The 20,988-nt window shown below is 36.4% G+C and overlaps 1 protein-coding gene across 1 annotated transcript; it reads left to right on the plus strand.

Annotated features, from left to right (window-relative positions):
• The first annotated feature begins 527 nt into the window (after nt 1-527).
• Nucleotides 528-20,790, plus strand: LOC127938699 (tubulinyl-Tyr carboxypeptidase 2). The gene is made up of 7 exons (XM_052535509.1): nt 528-1,325; nt 6,267-6,355; nt 7,203-7,259; nt 7,552-7,626; nt 11,665-12,046; nt 13,559-13,683; nt 18,450-20,790. Exons 1-7 carry the CDS (start codon nt 1,005-1,007, stop codon nt 18,517-18,519), a joined length of 1,119 nt encoding a protein of 372 aa, XP_052391469.1. The 5' UTR covers nt 528-1,004; the 3' UTR covers nt 18,520-20,790.
• The last annotated feature ends 198 nt before the right edge of the window (nt 20,791-20,988 follow it).

The raw sequence follows: 20,988 nt of genomic DNA on the forward strand, positions 1-20,988 counted from the left end.
ACTGAAGTAAAAATATCTAAAACCTTTATAGACATACAATAGCCTACTAAAATTTAAACTAAACTTTAAACTAAAAATTGAAAATAATAGTAAAAAAAAGAGAAGCAAACATAAACTAATTCAAAATAATAATAAAAACCAAAATAAAATAACACTCCTGTGAGTTTTCGCTTTCATCTGTTCTGGGTCATTTTTAACGGAAAGAATGAAAAGGTGCAGTACAATTTTTTATTTATTGAAAAAAGAAAACCGTAGCGACAGCTAAATGGTTAATGCCCTCAACGTACATTTTTTTTAAATATTGTATATATATATAAAATATATTTTTATGGTATGAAACTATGGTTAAAAACCTGCTGGATACCCAACGAAGGTTCACGCCCATTTCCGCCACTTTGGCCAATCACGTGCGGATCTATTCTCCTTATATGGAATTGAACCTGCCTCACTTTATTGCTTCATCCAATGAAAAGCCACTATAACGTGGTTGGCTGTAGTTTATGGTGACACAATAACAGTATCAAAAAACGCTAGAGTGACCATTTGTTGAGACCGTCAGTGAAAGCAGTTATACGCCTACTCAGGAAATCAGATAATTCATTACTACTCTACAGTCAGATGTTAAATTATTCCACCGTGGATTATTTAGCCCGCGGACGCCTCATCAGTGTTTTTAGCGAAATGAAGTCGTTTGTGTGGCACCCTGAGATCCGGAGCTGATGGCCAACTACAGTATGCGGTTTACTGGGAACATATATGACCATTTCTGATCGGAAGCACACTCAGCCATAGTTTGCTCCAGATATGGTATCGTTGACCATTTTTTCTGCCTCTGGATCTTTGTCAAACCTTCTGAATTTTTACACTTGAGCAGGACCGAGTGGGTTTTGGCACATTAGTATGCGTGCTCGAGGCGCAACATGTCTTTGTGCATGAGTGCTGGGCATTCATAACTGATCTGGGGGAAAACAAGGGGAAACTCCCCCTCTGAAGACTTCTGAACAATGACCGGACCAAACACCACCAGCAGCGGCTCAACGGCCAAGATCAGCAGACACGGTCGGTCCAAGAGCACCAGTACTCACTGTCACAATAACGTTACCGGTCCGGCTGCTGAATCCTCCTCATCCACTGCCGCGAACAACACCGGTAGATCCTCCGGTGAGGAGGACGAGAAAGACGGCGGTGTCCCGTTTTTCGTGAACAGGACGGGCTTTCCCATAGACACCATCACCTGGGAGAGAATGTGGTCACACGTCACTAGAGTTCATCCTGATGGAAAGGACATGGTGGATAGAATAAGAAATGCAACACACATCCCTAAAGTAAGTCGAAAGTAGTGGATTATTTAGGTCGACAGAGTCTGAGTCTCAAAACCCAATGAACTGCATGCCTAGACAATATTGTGGGTGTCATAAAGATGTCAAAAATGCTGTCTAGATAAATATGATAATATTTTCTTATTAGGAAGCTCATATAAATAGTAAAAATGCAGATTTTTTATAATTTCCCAAAAAATGTAGTACCGCAAAATATCTGAAAATGCTGTCTATCTATGGCAACTTATTTATATATAATGTCCAAAAAAGCTTTTATGTTTGTAAAGTTACTAGGTTTTGAGTAACAGCCACCATGTGTGTGTTTGTACAGATGTACAGTTAAAAACATGGATGGAATGGATAAAAAAAGTACAATTGTCATACAATCATTTTAAATATTTCTAGACATCTTTGAAATACAATGGTACATCATGAATATAATATTTTTTTTAACTTGGTATATATTAAAGTTTTCAGAGATAATAACATTTGATACATTCAAAGGAATATTTCACATAGTAACGTCCAAAAGTTTGGGGTCAGTATACCTTTTTTTTTTTTTTTGGAAGCAAATTTAATACTATTATTCAGCAAGGATGCGTATAATCGATTGTAAGTGTCAGTAAAGGCATTTGGGATGAAAAAAGTATCACATTTACCACAAAATATTAATAATAAGAAGAAATGTTTGTTGCACACCAAATCAGCATATTAGAATGATTTCTGAAGGATCATCTGACACTGAAGACTGAAGTAATGGCTGCTTAATATTTAGCTTTTCCATCACAGGAATAAATGACATTTTAAAATGTACTGAAATAGAAAATTGATGTTTTAAATTGTTATAACATTTCAAAACATTACTGTATTTTCAAATAAATGCAGCTGTGTTGAAATGTGTCACTGTGTTCAAATAAATGCATAAGATATTGCTTTCAAAACCACACAACAGTTTGACCTCAAAACCGGCCTATATATGAAACCTTGGAATCATTTACCAGAACAGTGTTATTATATATAAATAGCATCTCACAAACTGCCATTTGTGTGACCCAGTTTCCACCAAGAGGAAGTGCAGACTATGTGACATGTGAGTGGATTTACTCATCCCTGTGTTTTCCAACACTGTGCCACATTGTCTCTTTTTTATAATTGCATTATACCAGACAAATGAGAGATCTGATCCAACCAATGACATCTATTCAGAAACATGCCTCTATTAATCCACATCAAATGAGGAATGATGCCATGTGACATAGGACTTTTACTAGGATTAAGGTTGCTGCCATGTCCCTTTGACACAGTGTTGTTTTAACCTCCAAACATAAACCGATCGGACTTGATCAGGATTCATAGAGCATGCAGATCAAGGGCCTCGGAGGGGATAAAGTGAGTCTTAATCACAGACTAAGTAATGCTCATTGCTCAGACGAACAGCATTTAAAGGGTCAAACAGTGTTTTTATTCTAGCTCTTTTGTTTTAATTAACATTATTGTGCATTCTTGCATGCCCTTATATGCTGATGTGTGCAGAGCAAAGGCGTCTGATTGGTCAAAAGTGTTAGAGTTAGAGTCAGATCCCTTGATGTTAATGTGATTTATTAAGGGACATTCCCCACCAGCAAGTGTTAAACAGGTGTGTGGAGTGAATCCATCAGATCAGCCAGATTAAGAGTCACTTGAACGGCTGTGACACTAGCCAGACATGTTCGAGCCATTACACAGAGAGTGATAGTCCTTGGGAAAGAGGGGAAGAACTCATGTGAACCTGTGAATGATCACACTGATGGAGAATCAGAGTCTCCAGGACCTTGGATCCAAGGACACTGCAGTTATTCTGTAAACAAACCACATACCGGTACAGCGGTGTCCATGCTGGTGCAGTTTAACAATATTCAAAAGCTAAATAGAGGATTAATTAATATTTATAGCAAAGATGGATTCCTAAAATCATCTTTTGGGTTTGGTTTTTGATACAGTCCATTTGCTAGAGTGCCATTACAGATAATCCACATAATTTCTGTTGTTTTGTCTTGGTAAATATGTATCACATCTTCCACAGAATTAAGAAAACATGCGGCACAGCTGTTTTCAACATTGATAGTAATAAGAAATGTTTCTTGAGCACCAAATCAGCAAATGAGAATAATTTATAATGGACTGTGTGACCCTGAATGCTGGAGTAATTGCTGCTGTAAATCAAGCTTTGCAAAAAAAAGCTTTTTTTATTAAAACTGTTATTTTAAGTTGTAATAATATTTCACAGTATTACAGTTCTTGATTGCTTTCTTGGTGAGCATATGCAGCTTCTTTCAAAAACATTAAATCATTTTGGCTACCAAGACCTACCTATGATCCTATTTAAATGGTAGTGTATGCATGTCGAAATGTAGCCAGTCCTCTGGCTTTGGTTTTTGGATGCAATCCATTTGCTAGAGTGTTATTAGGGATAATCTGCATAATTCCTGTTGTTTTGTCTAGCAGTTGGGTCTTTATCACATTGTTTTTGGGTCATTTCTTGACATCTCAACCAAAGGTCCCCAGCTAAAAAATCTTTCTGTATAGTGAAAGAAATACATACATGAAATATTAATACTTACTAATCCAACATTTCTAAGGCCCTATATGATTCTGTCAAAAAGCATGTGTGGGTCACTTTGCATACAGCTGGTACATCTGTTAAAGAGAAATGTCTGAAGATCAAATAATATTGAAAATATCTTGTTTCCCTTTATTTCCCAAACCCAAAAATATTATTTTTCCAAAATTTGCATGACTGTAACTCGGAATGAACCATTTGTTTTTCTGAAATGACTCCGTTACAGTAGCCACTGAGAAGTGTGTTCTGAAATCTGTTCTCTTTTTTTGATGGTTGGCTTGTGTTGTCACCTACAGTATGTGAGTCTCAAGTTTCGCCACAGTCCCACGGGTGGGCAGAGGTCAGCTAACAGCCCTGTGAGTGTAAATTGTGGCCTATTTATTGCTGACCTCCTTTCAGGGTAGGGGAGACCCAGTTGAGCCATTGGAGTAGAGCCTAGATGTAAACGAAACCTCTCTTTGAGAATTCAGACTGTCAGAATCAATATTCAGATTGTCATTTGTATGCAGATACACTTTTTGGAAATCTACTGAACTGAAAGCCTGAACATAAATTAAAATGATGACTGTGCTGTGATCATCTCAAGCAGTGGTTCTCAGCTGCGGGGTTTATGTTCTACATGGACCAGGATGATAAATGTAAACTACCTGAGAAAGGTTTATTCGAAAGAAGTCTCTTATGTTCGCCAGGGCTGCATTTATTTGATCAGAAATACAGTAAAAACAGTATATTGCTGACTTTTTTAGTATTGTTGCGACTATGTTCAATTTCCTTTTGAGTCTTGAAGCAAAACCAGTTGATGCACTGTGTTCAAAAACACCATTTTAATTAGGCTATAAGTTCTTGTGATGTTTGTTACACCTCAGGTTTCTAAACACCTCTATTTAAGTGCTGATAAAGTAGGTGTGTATTCGCACCTCTGCCATTCAAAAGTTATTCTACTCAGAACATCAGCATTGTTATTCTGCCATCATAACATTGGCACAACATTTTAGAACAAATGCAAAATGTATTTCTGTGCTTCTGTATCATGCATTCAACGGCTTTAGAAGTCAGTACAGACAAACATGACTGTATTACACTGCCTTTCTACAGTCTCTCATTCTCTTGCACTGGGCAGAGAGAGATAAAGAGGAACAGGAGATGATACCCTTTCTCGTTTCCTCCTGTGACCCACGCCTCCAACACATATGGTGCCCTTATTGAAAGTAAAAACCAATGGTTAATTCTGACTGCATTCATGTGACAAGCTTTGGTCTAATGCTGTTAATGTGTTGTAATAAATAGATAGTTTCAGATAGAGGACAGCCTTTTTTCTATTAATTGCTTCTTTTCTTCTAATGAATGGAGGCTTGTGTGCGAGAGGATGCCCTTTGTTCATTGCTAATTCTCTTCACAGTTAGAAGTGTCATTGTAGGGGTTGCATATGATCAATGAAGCACTGTTTCTATAGATGGTTAGGACTTTTCATGCCATTCAGACACCAGAATCAGATTGATGGATCTCCTTGTGGTTACAAAAGTTACCTTGTGACTAGGTTGCCAACTTCAGGATAAAAACAAGTGACAGCCTCCCTTTCTTAATACTACATTTCATTTAAGATTTAAAAGGATAGGTCAACCTAAAATATCATAACTTACTTGCTCTCATATAGCTTCAGAAATCTTTGACTGCCTTTTTACTGCAGAATATGAAGGAATATAACTGTTCTTGTTCATATACAGGGAAAGTCACTGGTGTCCGAATCAACACTAGTCTTAATTGACTTTCATTATACGGACAAAAACACTGAGACATGAGCAGAAATAAAATGCTGCACGATCACAGTATATGCCTGCAGCTGTGTACTTTGAATCTGTACCATCTTGTAATGTCATACTGAAGTATCAAGCATTATTACACAAATTAATTTAAATTTTGCCAAGGTGGATTTTAACACTAGTGAATAATAATTCAAAATGACACTTGTTCAACTTGATGTTTTTAATAAAGCAACAAATCCGGAGAAAATCTGAACCACTGAAACCCAGCAAATAAAAGTTAGCTAAAAGTATCTAACATCAGTGACTAGACACTAGAATAAAGATATGCACTCGGAGATATTGAGCAAACCTGAATTTACTTCAGTCTTTAGTGTCACATGATCTTTCATAAGTCATTCTAATATACTGATTTGGTGATCTAGAAACATTTCTCATTATTATCAATATCAAAAACAGTTGTGCTGATTAATATGTTTTTTAGAAACCACGATACATTTATGTAGGATTCTTTGAAGACTAGAATGTTCAAAAGAGCAGTATTTATTTTAAGGATATAGTTTTCTAATTCTCTCTCTGTTTTCCCAGCATCCCGTGCCATCGGTTCCAAACTTTAAGCCATCGATGTCTGTGCCTGATTGGCTCCATGCCGTCCAGAACTACATGAGAAACTTGCAGTATCCTTTACCCTCCACAAACCGTTTGCTCTGGAAAAGTTTAACTGATATATTCTAAACCTCTGCTTCTTCTGGATGCATTATGGATTCTTGGGCAATCATTCTTTTGGAGTGTCAGTTAGGCTTTTTCGCTCAGTGTAATTTATTCAGTCATCTTGAGTTACTCAAAGTGTCTTTTTGGTTGGCGTGTCAGTCACTTAAATGTGGAGACATTAGCGTGCGTCTGCATTCTTCTGGTACTCTGACGTTTACAGTTTTCTGCCTCATGCTTTAAAGGCTGCCAGTGACAATGTGTGGCTTTGAGATAGATTGAAGATATAGTTCTCCCAAAATAAAAAATTTATAAAGGTTAACTCACCCTCAGGCTGTCCAATGTGTAGATGAGTTTGTTTCTTCATTTATACATGAATCTTCAGCTGTTTGGACTCTCATTCTGATGGCACCCATTCACTACAGAGGATCCACTAATGAGCAAGTGCTGAATTTTTCCAAATCTGTTTGATGAAGAAACAAACCTCTACATCAAGGATGGCCTGAGGTTGAATACATTTTCAGAAAATTTTCATCTTTGGCTGAACTATTCCTTAATGTTTGCTATTGCATTGTCTATGCTACTATGGTTATATGACTTAAGCTTCTGTGTGTATTTATATTTATCATTGTGTGCAATTAATATATCAGCATCTGAATTTCCTTCCACAAATACAGCAATATCTGTGAGGGAAATGAGTATGTAGGGTTTAACAGCTGTGCATTTTGACATGCATGAGTCACAATGAAAAAACAGGAAAACAAGGCTTCCTAAATGAGCCGTACAGACTTCACGTAGCTCCTTAACTGCTGACAGATACAACCATACGGGAACGCAGTTCTTTGAGGTTAAGAAAACCAGACCTCTGAGTGGGTAAGTGGTACCACTACTGAGGCATTTCATCATCCCGTCTGTCTACCCCCTCTTTCCCGTTTTTAGTCTTTTTTTCCCCTCCGTTCCTTATTTTACACTTATTTTCCACTCTTGGAGGAAAATCCTTTTTTAAAAAGATATTTTGGAAGTGTGATATTAGTTTAAAAAAGTGCAGAAATGCCCTTTTACAAAATACATGTCTTAAAACTTGACATAAAAACAAGTTTTAGTTTCATTTTAGATTGAAAAGGAGCCACTGACCCTGTATTGCATCAATCTAATCTCTTTCCAGGTTGATGGAGACCGCCAGAGAGATGATACGAGAATCCCTTCCCATCAAATGCCTTGAAGCAGTTATCCTTGGAATGTATCCTTAAGCTTTACAGACAACAGTGTTGATATTGTTAACAAAAACTATATAAAATTGTTTTTTTTTTATTGATTAAAAAAAGAAAATGAAACAAATATTATATGAGAAACTTTTGAGATAAGTACCAAAATGAATGATGTGAGTTGCACTCACACTTTCTTCTGAAAATGTAGAAATCTAGTGTATTTTTAGTCTGAACACCCCTCAGTCCCTAACATCTAAATCAGTTTTAATAAAAACGAATTATTACCATTGGGAACATAGAGCAAAGTTAAGTTGTCTTGGGAAAGCCCCATTTCTCTCTTACTTTTATTTTTAATGTTGATTTCTCAATTGCTGAAATTGGGATGGAGGACTAGGCAGAGATCTCTATCAAAGGCAATGTGCTTCAAATCACTGTCTTCCCTCATGATCCCCCACCCCTTCAACTCAGCCTGTAGCTTTTAGGCTCAGCTGTTGCTAGGAAACTGTCGTAGTAGATTCTCCTGACGGGAGGCACAGCTTCCTGTCCATGCAGTCGATGCAGCTGTGCCATTCAGTGCCACTGGGAGGGTGAGTTCTTTCAGGAACTATCAGTGTGAGTTAGCTCGTCAGATCCAGGCCAAGGGTAACACAAGGTGACTATCATTTCCAACCGTGCAAATGCCAAGTGCAGCAGAGAAATGTTGCGGCGATCTTCTTTGCAGATTACGGTATTCGCGAGAGCCGCAGTGTGACTTTGAGTCAAGCACCTCATGGGTCATTAGTCGCAAACAGATGCTTTCGCTGCATGTAGATTTGAGGTGGGGAGCGGGAGAATGAAGGGTTCCAGTTTACATCACTTTTGAGATTTTTCACTTAGGTCTTTTTTTTTTTAAATACTGCACTTAAAATGTTCGTACTGGACAAATATATAAATGAAAAGAACAATCATTTTCAACCCTCATTCTGAGTTTTTAGTCATATGCAGATGTATTTATTTTCACTTGTAACATCACAAATCCCACAATATATGAAATATATATTTTTGGACTGATATAGACCTTTGTTTATGTGTTTTTGACCCTCACTGCATGGTATTGATACTCGACTAGTATTGGCTCATCTGTGTTTCGAGGGGAGGGGCTTACCGATAGGTCAATTGTGTGAGCTTGGGGGCGGGGCTATATCTAGTCCAACTTGAATAACTTTTCAGTTGGGTCTGAACATCAAAAAGAAGAAATCCTGAAAATACTTTTCTCAAATGTGTACATGATGGATTTACCCCCCAAAATAGGATGTAAAACTAGTTTAGCCCATATTCTTTTCACTTTTTAAATATGCAAGGTCAGAATTTGTTTAGCTGTTACATCCAAAGGACAACCCAAGGAGAAGTGTTTGGTCTTCACCAATGTTTCAGACAAAATTTTAGAAATGAAGTCTTCAAAAGACTGCCTGTATGTTTAAATAATGACAAAATGAACAAATGAAAACGCTGTGTGCTTGGAACCTATAGCAGAAGCAATCCCCGCAGGTTTGGATATGCATGCATTGCAGATAAGAATATTGAAAGTCTCAGCACTGCTGCTGAGAGGATCACATGGCCCTGCTGATGGGTAATGTGATCCCCTGGTGTCTTCTCATTACAACACTTGGGGGTGGGGGGTTGTGGGTGTGGGTGTGTGTGTTTGTGTACACACAGAGAGAAGGAAACTCAAAAGAGCTGCACACAATCAAAACTTACTGAATGAGCCTGTATTTACTTCAAATAACAACAAAGCTTTGTCTTCAAAATGCTACAAAAGAATAATGGGCTTGAGTTAACAATTCTCCTGTTATTTAAAAAAGGAAAATCTAAATGAAACTTTGCTTTCTCACTGTCTTTTGTCATATTGTGATAATTCGCCAGTACAAAACTTGTTTTACTTTTTAGATTTGATTCTCACTAATTTGTAACAACCTTGCTTCTGATGATACCAAGCCTCAGTTAATATTATCCAATTTGCAGCCCACCATTCATGAGCCAAATCCCACCCTGTATACCCTTATAAACAGAATCAGCAGACATGCTGAATGAGATTGCAGATTCACTCTCTGACAGCAGGCGGCGCTTATGGAACAGCAGCGATACAATTTTTCCTTTGTTACTGCTGTAAACAATGCAGCGATGCGCTTATGAACACTAATGTGTATTGTACAGAGGAACGATGAAAAGAACATACCATCTAAACTCTCCTAAAGACAGTCAGGTACATCCATTTGAAGTACAACTCCCTGATCAACCGATTTGAATCATCACATATGGTACATCGTTTCATCCCTACTGAGGAACGGCCTATCTGTTTGTGGAACAATGGAGTTTTCGATTTAAAGATGAGAGTGCTTTTGTAATGGAATACAAGCATATTGTGTTAGTGATGGTCTTTGAAAGGCAGATGGCAAAGCAGTGAAGCCATTCCAGGACTGCGTTGCGTTGTGTTGTTGGACACACATGGCTCAACAGATCTGTTTTATGTGCTCTTGGCTGACTTGGCAGCTTGAGCAGTACCCAACAGCAAAAAGGCACAGCCCGCCGGTTACTGACAAGTGGGATGATAATGATTCATTTAAACGGTGATTGCAAAGAATAAAGCATCACTTCCTCATTTTAGCAACCTAAAGGCAACATGAATTCAAATTTAACATCAGTAAGGAGAACATCAGTCGTGCTAATCTCATTTTGTTTGGTTTGTACTGTACTTCTTAAATTACATCATGGACACCCTAATAGAAGTTTACTGATGTGATTGATGGCATTAAGGTCAAAAAGGAGTCTTTTTTTGTCCATAGTTGCAGATGGGTCCTGGTGTGAACCCTGCTGATACACTCACAGCCTGGTGACTCCTCAAGCAGTAACTGCTGCATCGTGTGTTGCCATGCCGCAGTGAGCACAGATTACTTACATAAGACTACAGAAGAGATCAGGCAGAGACAAGGACAAGCCCAAGGGGATGGCCAGTCTAGCCGAGTGTCTGTTGACCAACTTCAGAATCGGAAAGAGCTTTAATGCCAGGTAAATACGAGGTACATATTTTGGTGACAGAAGCTTCCAAAGTACAAACAGATTATAGTGACAATACACAGTGAAATATTGGGTGGTGTGTACAGCCGAATGTTCAGCAAATCATTCCTGGTGAAACTGACTGTGGGAAAATAGCTAAAAACGGGACAAACTAACCAATTTAGGAGGGGTGGGACAATGGACAAGTTCATATTGCTTGTCTCCGAGTATTTATGTCTTTACCAAATGGAATTGCCAGACCACCATATTATTATTATTATTTTTATTATTATTATTATTATGAAAAATAAGGCTAGGAGAAACATTTCATTCACAATGCGTGTGCCATATTACTTCAGCGGATGTTCCATTTCACAGTAACCACAGCGTCTCAACAGAAAGAAACGCTGCGCTCTTAAGCACTCACAGCTGGGTGTTTTCAGCAGAGCTCCTGGCATTTTCAGCTGGCTAAAAATGTTTTGGTGGACACGCAGCCCTAAAAGAGTTTTTATGTGTGTGTCATGTGGTTTTTAGGGAGTTCTGGTAACTTGTTAGGTTAATGCGTGTTTTTTATGGGGGGGGATGATTTTCCATGCAAGATTCTGAGTCCCTTCGATATACTGGTCTCAAGTTCTTCTTTAGAAATATTTGGCATTGTTTCTTATATTTCACCTGGTTTTTTAGAGAGGAAAACCACATACGTAAAGTGAGTGGTCATTTATTTAATTCATGTAGCACAAATTGTTACATGCTGATTTTTCAAAGTTGAGTAAGGAAGAACCACTTAATGTAGATTATTTTTATTTTAAGAGAATAAAATGAAACAATTAAGCTTTCATTCAAAGTGTCAGTTCTGAGAATATACTCACAAATGTTAACTGTCATATATCTTAATAGAGTGTGAATTGAAAAAGTGGTTGTTAAGGGCAGCTTAAAACTTCATGATCGAGCAGCTCCTTTTTTAATTTCACCAAACCTGTCGTGTTTAAACCAATCACATATGAGCATTAGCAAAATCCTTGACCCTGTGTTGCCAGCTACCTAACCAACGGTCTGACCTCCGTGGAACGGTTCCCCATCAGCTTTAAGACCCAGTTCTCTGGCCACCACTTCCATCACGTGGTGCTGGGCGTTTACTGTAATGGCCGATATGGCACCCTGGGTATGAGTCGACGTGCTGACCTCATGGACCGATCTTTGAGCTTCCGTACTCTGAGCGAGTTGGTGTTCGACTTTGAGGACTCGTACCGCCGCTACCAGCACACCATGAAGAAGATCAAAATTGGCCTGTACGTGCCCCACAATCCACACGTTTTCCAGCCTATTGAGTGGAACTATCTGGTGATCAACGCCTGCAAGCAGGGCTGTGAAGACATGCGCAAAGAGCTGGAGAAGCATGGCCGTGACATGAGGATGAAGGTGAGTCCATAGCCTTCTAAGAGACAGTCTTATATTAAGTATTATTCAAATAATATGGTATTTTTGTTAATATTTAAAAAAAAAAATATTTTAGTAATTTTAGTACTCTGTGTGTGTGTGTGTGTGTGTGTGTGTGTATATATATATATATATATATATATATATATATATATATATATATATATATATATATATATATATATATATATATATATATAAAATTTCAGTTAATGTTTATTTTACATTCTGGCAATAAGAATTGTTTTATGGTTAACATCTGTTTTCTTAATACATTATTGCATTTGCGTTATTTATCTTATTGTGAAAAAAACTATTTTTATTAAATAAATTTTTGATTAAATAAAATTGTAATCAATATCATTACTATATTAGTGATATCTTTTATTTATATATTTTTGGTAAATTATAAATATTTTACTGATATTTTATATTTCTATTTTTTGTTGCCTTTATTATATTACTAAAATTACATATAATTTTGGAACCAAGATCTAATGTCCCTCTCAAAAACTAAGCTAGGTCAGTATGAACTAGATAAGGTCCTGTGGGAGGCAGAGCCACATTACAAGGATCACACTTTTTGTACTCGGTGTTATTTAAAGTAAACACTTATGTTTTTCCCTGGTTAAATTATGACTGAACCAGGTTCAGGAGAATCTTTATTTGTCCTTGGCCGTTTATGAAGAGCTAGACCAGCATATTAGCTTGACATCATCTGTATGACAGTAACATGTGACATGTTTATCATCTAGACTGTAAAAAGTAGGTTATGTGCTCCCAGTTTCTCAGATGCAGCCTTGACTTGTATGGATGACCGCAGTCAGCTGTGACATAGTTTCCATGAACCGCATGAGCAGACAGTGGAAACTGTGCTCTGGATGTTTAAAAGTAATGTAGGCGTCTTTTTATGGATATTGAGGAATTTGGGACTCACTCTTCAAAACATTGCATTTGTGATCTTATTGTGAACGATTTACTCTTTTCATGCTTTATTTTTATTATTATTTTATTTTTATTTTTTACTTTGTAATCAAAATGCCATAAATATAATATATTATTTTTATAAATATGTTATTTATATTTATTTAAATAAAGAGAATGTAATTCCAGAGAGTTGAAATTGCACTCTAGATATTTGAGTGGAATGTAGGCGTCTTTTTATGGATACTGAGGAATTTGAGACTTGCTCTTCTAAACCTAAATGTTTATGCAACTTGTCTTTTATGTTTTGGCTATATGAACATTTCAGAGCATGTGACCGGAATATATATGTATATAATATATGCGCATTTTCTGGAACAAAGCCTTTTTGACTAACCACTAATTAAAACAGTCATCTTTGAGTAATGAGTTTGCAGAAATAAAATCTAAATGTATTATTACAGTCGACCTTGAAGAGGTTTCCAGTCCACCCAGCATCTATATATATGAAATAATAAAGAAAATATATGAAACGTATGAATGTTTTAAAACAACAGATTTTAATTGCAGATCCTCAAGTCTTCCAGTGCTCAGTCTCCAATCAAAGAACGAACCCGAGGCAAGTCTTTATCACCGCGCCGCCGAGCAGGCAGCAGTCCCCAAAGACGGCAACATGTCCACAGAAGAGACAAATCGTAAGTATGGACACTTTGATGTTGGGGAAACTCAGTTGTGAGAAATAAGCTGTGGAGAATATCCACTTGTGTGCAAGTCACTTGGTAGAAAGGTTTCTGTCAAGAAAATAAGTATAAATGCAGTCTGAATCTGTCAGTGGTTTATTGGTGGCTGTGATTCATCGTGACTTGAAGCAGACCATGAAAGTAATTACTTGGGGTGCATTAATTTAATGTTGACATGTTTTAGTGATATTCATATTTTGGGTGATTATGCTCTTGGAATGTAATTAAACAGCTTTTATTAATAATCCTCTGAAAATGAGCCATTCAAAGAGTGTTTACAAGGACAGCTTTTAAATCTGAGGTCACCAAGATGCTGTACTGATAAAATATATATATATAGGTTATATATACCGTATTTTTCAGACTATAAGTTGCACCTGAGTATAAGTCGCATCAGTCCAAAAATAGGTCATGATGAGGAAAAAAACACATATAAGTCGCACTGGACTATGTCGCATTTATTTAGAACCAAGAACCAAAAGAAAACATTACCATCTCCAGCCGCGAGAGGGCGCTCTATGCTGCTCAGTCTAGACTACAGGAGCAATGAGCAGCATAGAGCGCCCTCTCGCAGCTGTAGACGGTAATGTTTTCTATTGGTTCATTTCTCTTGGTTCATTTCAAATTAATTTTGATAAATAAGTCACACCTGACTATAAGTCGCAGGACCAGCCAAACTATGAAAAAAAGTGCGACTTATAGTCCGGAAAATACGGTATATATGTATGTTGTTCTGCAGCTTAGTATTTTGTGAATTTTTTGGTAATATTATAAATGAAAGTCTTTACCATCACTTTTGATCAATTTAATGCATCCTTTCTGAATAAAATAATTACTGTTTAAAACAAAGATTTTGAATGGTAGTGTTTACATGTATTTATTTATATATTAAGTTCTGTTTTACTATACAATACACTACTGTTCAAAAGTATTTTTAAGCTCATTAAGACTGCATTTATTTGGTCAAAAATACGTCAAAAGTATAATATTGTGAAAATCTATTACGTTTCAGTTTTTTTTTTTTTTTGAAAGAAATTAATACTTTTATTCAGCAAGGATATGTTAAATTCATTAAAAAAGTGGTAAAGAAGACTTGTCTTTTTGATGTCTTGCTTTTGCAAAAGATTTTTATTTTGAATTTTATATTTATATTTTTTATATATTTAATATTCATTCAGTGAAATCATAGCCTTTTGAAGATTTATAAAAACATAAGGCTGTTTTACAATTCCTGTTTTTTTCCATTGTCAAATTTAAGACCTCTTTAAATCAGAATTAAGACATTTGTTATTAATACTTAGGCTTTTTATGAGCTAAAAATGTATAAAACTGAGGGACATTTGTGACACTTGTCACATAAGGGTCTTTTTTTTATTTGATGTTTGTTTTTTTTAGGATAGGACAATATTAGGTCGAGATACAACTATTTGAAAATCTGAGGGTGCAAAAAAATCTAAATATTGTGAAAATTGCCTTTGTTGTCCAAATGAATTCCTGAGCAATGTATATTACTAATGATAATACATGTTTGACATTTACTGTAGGAAATTTACAAAATATCTTCATGGAACATTATCTTTACTTAATATCATAAGAATTTTTGGCATTAAAAAATATATATAATCTTGACCCATACAATGTATTGTTGGCTATTGGTACAAATGTACCTATGTGACTGGTTTTGTAATCCAGGGTCAATTTTTTTTTTTTTAGCACACTGTTCCTATCTATTTTTAGTTGCAAATACCCGTGGAATGCTCACACTGTCATGCCCAGATGTCGAGCAGTGGTCACTAAGGTTAATGAAGAAGACACACATTGTCTGCTCATGTTTTGCATCCATGCAGTGGCTTTAACCCAGTGCATTCTCATTAGAGCTGTGATGGAGACACTGTGCAGCAGGTGCTGGAAATCCATTGATTAATCTTTCCTAACAGCACACGGTTGGCCGCTTCTCGTGTTACTGAAGCACAACCCTGTTCCCCTCGTCCAGGTGCTTGACTTATAGATTCGAGTGGAGCAGATAGCTCCTTTTAGCACTGCTGATCACTTTACAAGTGATACTTCAGGCTTCTTTTGTCTGCGGTGTTGAGGAAATAAGGTTGTTTCTTTTTAGTGCCGCCCCTGGGAAATATAGGCAGTGCACTGTATCTACTAAAAACAGAGTCATAAAAAATGACACAGTGATAGATAGCCAAGCTTCCTCTATGAAAGAAGTGGTCATTTTAGAAAGACATATATACATAGGGATCCCGAAGCTGTGGGGGGAGAAAAAAAACCTAGAGCAGGGAGTTAGGGATAACTAGTTAAGCAAACTGGGGTTTGAAACACTTGCAGCTGATGTGAGACTCCTCTGCTGTCAGTACAAGCTGCCCTCGGGCACTACACTGGGTTGGCATTCACTCTAATAGGACTTGAGTCCAATGCAACATCTGTGGTGGATGCGGGCTTCATTGACATGTTACGCTGAAATCAACCAGTGAATAATCCTTCCACATTATCATACAGTGATAATCAGAAAGTCCTTTTTATGTTTTAGCATTTCAGAGCTCAGTGTCTGATGATGTAACTAAATCTTCTGAAGTACCAGATCATATTAAAGCTGGTGTGCTTTAGTTTGCATGTGTGTTTGTCAGTGCTCTGCGGATTTTAGCTGATGGAATACACATGATTGTGAATGTCATGTAGGAGCTAAAGATTTCTCCATATAGAAGTCGCCATGGGTTCAGGTTGGTTGCTCGTTCACAGAAAGCTGCTCGATATGAAAGTGTCTTGGAAGTTACTTTGTTTTCTAATTTATTCACTGACAGCTCTCCAGTCCCTGTGTCGAAAGAAATAATTATCACTTCTGGGTTTTTTGCTGTTAGAGATAAATAAGCAAGCCCAGCTCAGGTGACAAAAAGTACTCCAAAAGTAACGTAATGCATTACTTTCCATAAAAAGTAACTAGTTTGCTTGACATGAAAGTAATTTAATAAGATCTTTAACTCACGTTTACAAAATAGATGAAAATGTTCACTTGAAGATCCGCAGTCCCATTCCCCGCTGTTTTTCTCACCACAATTTTCTGTCAGTCATTAAAGACCATGAACACCCAGAAGATCAAATGAATATATGCATCTGATTCTCTCCATACTTTACAGATCAAAACAGGCTCACCCCCCCCCTGCCTCCTCTGTCTTTTTTGTACATCTTGTACCTACAGAGTTTGCAATATTCTTCCTGAAGGTTGTTCTTCAGCTGTCAAAAAAGTGCATTTTTTCTAATATCGGCCTAAGTAGACTCATAATAAAAAAAAGTCACAATATTACTGTTTTTTCTGTATTTTTAATCAGTGAAACCTTGGTGAGCATAAGAGACTTCTATAACTTGAGTAAAAAATATTTGATCAGTTATTTGTTTTGTTTTGACTAATCCTAAGACTGCTGCTGTTGTGGTTTCCTGCATTTGTTGGTAATGTTTGCCTGAGAAACTTTCACTCTTAGTCTTTTATGAAGGAAGGAATTGTAAAAGGCAGAGCTGGAGAGCACATGCTTCAAATAGCCAACATCAGTCAAAAGAACATGGAGGCCTGTTGATCTGTTCACAAGAGCAGTAGCATAAAAGTGAACGGTGGAAGGGAAAATGTGCCAGACCTTTGAAGGCAACAGTTACATCTGTGCTGGAGGTGTGTGATGGAGCGCTTCGTTCTTCAGCAGCTCTGTGTGATCTCAGCAGGACTGAAAGTGGTGGTTGAACATGAATGCGATTTATCTCAGCAAATAAACCCAGTGGGATAATAAAAATTCAAATTAGTGATAGACTAAAACAGCAGTTAGGTCTTGTCTACAGACTGTGTTTATCTAACAGCACTTGAAAATTGTTAATGTTTGTATCAATCCACTTTTCTGTGTTAAGTAAAAGTAAAAGAAATTAGCTTGCCATATTTTGTCTAAAATGTAATTTGCTCAAACTAGGTAGGTTTATCTGTCAGGGACTATATTGTCTAGTGGAAGAATGAATTAGCTTAACATCATTTAAATGTAAGATTGTGTTCTTAATATTTGTATTTTTTTGTGTTTTCACACTACTGTTCAAAAGTTTTGGGCTCAGTGAGACCCTTTTTTTTACTTTTTAAAAAGCAAGGATGCATTCAATTGATCAAAGATTCTTAATTTCTTTTTCAAATAAATGCTGTTTTTTCACTTTATATTCATCAAAGAATCCTGAAAAAAAGACTTTCACAAAAATTTTAAGGAGTTCAACTGTTTTAAACGTCAATAATAATAAGACATGTTTCTCAGCATTAGAAGGATTTCAGATTTTCTGAATTCCGCATTGCATCACAGGAATAAATTACCTTTTAAATATATATCAAAATAGAAACAGCTATTTTAAATTATAATGATAATATTACAGTTTTTACTGTATTTTTGATCAAATTAAATCCAGCCTTGGTGAGACTACTTTCAAAAACAATAAAAAAATCCTAGAGCCCAAACTTTTGAATGGTTATGTATATCAATACATTGATTATTATATAATTTATTAAAAACATATTAATATAATTATATATATACACACACATACATTTTTTGTTTTGGTCTTTTTATATACTTCTACTGATGTGGTTAATTCTGCTCTAAATCATTTAATCCATGAATGACCCAAAAGGTCCAGCATATTTGTCGTTGTGCAACAGTAATCTCTAAAATGAAGCTAACATAAACGTGTCTTTGCAGGCCAGCAGCACTGGACAGGAAGCCAGCAGAGCTCAGCACCCTCGGTGATGGCTACCAGATCCGCATCTAAGACACTAAACGTACCAGCTTTATCCTTCACACGTCCTCCCTCAGTCAGATCCACACAAGATGGTTTTAAACAATATTTAATGCACATTGTAAAATGTACAGCATATTGAACATATTTATAGTTGTACTTTCATGTCACTTCTTAAAATCAAGAGCAAAAGTTAAAAGCGATTTAAAAAAAAAAAGTTTTTAAGAGAATATGATGTTCCTTTTCTAGCCATAACTTTTTTTTAATAGTGGAACTTTTAAGAGTGAAGGATATCAACTTTGCTTTAAAATAGTTTTTACCCTAGTAATTGTCAAGCATTTTAGAAGACAAAAAAAAGTGAACTGACTGGAATATTCAGGCAAATATGGAAAATGTGGGGAAAAGGCTCTATTTTTGGACAGAATCTCTTCAAGCAGTGAGAGCTTGAGTGTGAATAGATTGTGCTTGGCAGAGAGATGTTAACCTCAGTGCCTCGTGCTGTGCTGCTGGTAGTTTTGGAGGCTGACTGGCCTGAAGGAGAGAAGACGTACGCTTTTTTGCCAGAGGTGCAAGGACACAAGGGACCTAAGCTTCAGAGAGCTGCTCATTCTGCCCACAAGAACTGTATTCAATCCACTTTACTTCTTTTTTTGTTACCTGCATACATATCCTGTGAAATGCAAGGAATGGACATGATTTATTAAGGTTTGACGTCAGCTTACATTGAAGGCTTTGTACTGTTTTTATTTGAGATTGAGCATCTCTGTCCTAAAAGGACATGGTGATGGGGGCGACCTTGAATTCTCCTGAGAAACAAAAGTTTTGCGAGGGAGTGCAAAAGCAAATATCATTTTTTTATATGAAGTGAAAGAGAAAAGTATATTTCAGTGATCACCCACTCAGTTTCTCAGCAAAACTTACAAGAGAGTTTCTTGAGAGAATGCAAAAGTTTTGCTGGAGAATGAAAAATCTTTGACATGTAGATTTTACTCCCAGTGTCATATTTCTCATATTTTTTTCCATCACTATGTCCCTGTCCCCAAAGGACTTCATGGGTTCTAGCAACATTAGAAGCACAACTATCATCATTCAAGCATATACAAAATAGCATCTCTTTATCAAAAGCATATCACTTTGAATTTTCTCACCTCATGAGATTAAGCTGTCTGCATGGGGTAAGTATGCCTATCCATCCTTGACGGCAGACCTGTCTTTAAAACTGTTGCAGTGACATTTTTACCAATTCTTAATGGGTTGTATGTGCGGTTCCTCTCTGAACGATGTTTATTGGGTGCTACTGACTAAACTACCACATTATAGCTCTTTCTGCCTTGTAATTGGTACCAGATTTTTATCAAAAGCTACTGAACCACACAAGTGCCAGAACATTGAATATGTCCAAATCATCCATAGGACTGAAGGTTTCATCCCAGTCACATGAAGATGAAAGCGCATGAGTTTCAATGACATATTTAATGTACCGTGTTGAATTGCTCAACCCTTTCTGGGAGAGAAGGGTTTTGCTGCTGAAGAACACCACGTTATTATTTCTATCATTTATATTTTGGTTGGTTTAACTAGTCAGATGTGTGAAATTGTGTGAAACTTAATGGCAGACAAAAAAGTTTTAGTTTGAAAATGGCTTTCTGGTTTTAAGGTAATGCAGTGATCTCCCCTCAAAGGTGCTAAGATGAGACATTTTACCCATCATTATAAAATTGTATTATTTTAACACTGACTGTTTTTTTCTTTTTTAATGATTAAAGAGCACATCAAATTTATGTTTCTGTAGCACAATGATTAGAAACTGAGTTTATCTCAGTTACAAGATACTTTTAATGGTATGCATTACCAAAAAGCAATTCATAAGTGAAATTAATATTCATGAGATTATAGATGGAAATTTGGTTTCCATGTCTTAAATGGAGTCTTGCCTGAAAATACAATCAATTTTGATAAATGACAAATAATCACAATTTTAAAGGAAATGTTCTAAGAATGTTAATGATGTGACTTTCTCGATATGAAGATCTCATCTTGTCCTCGGTTTTCTGTTCATATTTGTCGTATTATAAATGTATTCGCCTAAATAAGGACTTTACAAAATTCATTTAACCCTCAACTGTCTTGCACTTTTACACATTTTTCGTAAGCCTTACCACTACTTGTCATCAGTCCTCTTTTCTGTCCAAAAAATAAATAAATTTGTTTTTGGGTCACCTCAGTTCCCCTATGATGAAGCATTAAGGCAATTTGTTAATTCCTCTGTAGCATGTTTTAATAAAAACTATTGTTTTTCTGTAAGTCTCTGGAATACTTGATTCTGATCTGGACAATCCGGTGTAACGCAACCGATGCCATTTTGCGTCTCAATTATCTATTTTATTGAAACTTGTTTGCAGACTTAAGATTATAAGTATTAATACTTTTCATAGCGAAAATTTATGTTTACGTATTAATTTATTTTCCATTAAATAAACTCGTTTATGTTGCGATACTGAC

The sequence above is a fragment of the Carassius gibelio genome, chromosome A20 (assembly GCF_023724105.1).
Source record: "Carassius gibelio isolate Cgi1373 ecotype wild population from Czech Republic chromosome A20, carGib1.2-hapl.c, whole genome shotgun sequence".
Lineage (NCBI taxonomy): Eukaryota > Metazoa > Chordata > Actinopteri > Cypriniformes > Cyprinidae > Carassius > Carassius gibelio.

What these genes read in the sequence shown, in the direction of transcription:
- LOC127938699 (XM_052535509.1), top strand. Translation starts at nt 1,005, where the DNA reads ATGACCGGACCAAACACCACCAGCAGCGGCTCAACGGCCAAGATCAGC. An exon ending in GCCGTGACATGAGGATGAAG is followed by an intron (nt 12,047 to 13,558) that starts GTGAGTCCATAG and finishes TTTTAATTGCAG; the next exon opens with ATCCTCAAGTCTTCCAGTGC. An exon ending in GTCCACAGAAGAGACAAATC is followed by an intron (nt 13,684 to 18,449) that starts GTAAGTATGGAC and finishes GTGTCTTTGCAG; the next exon opens with GCCAGCAGCACTGGACAGGA.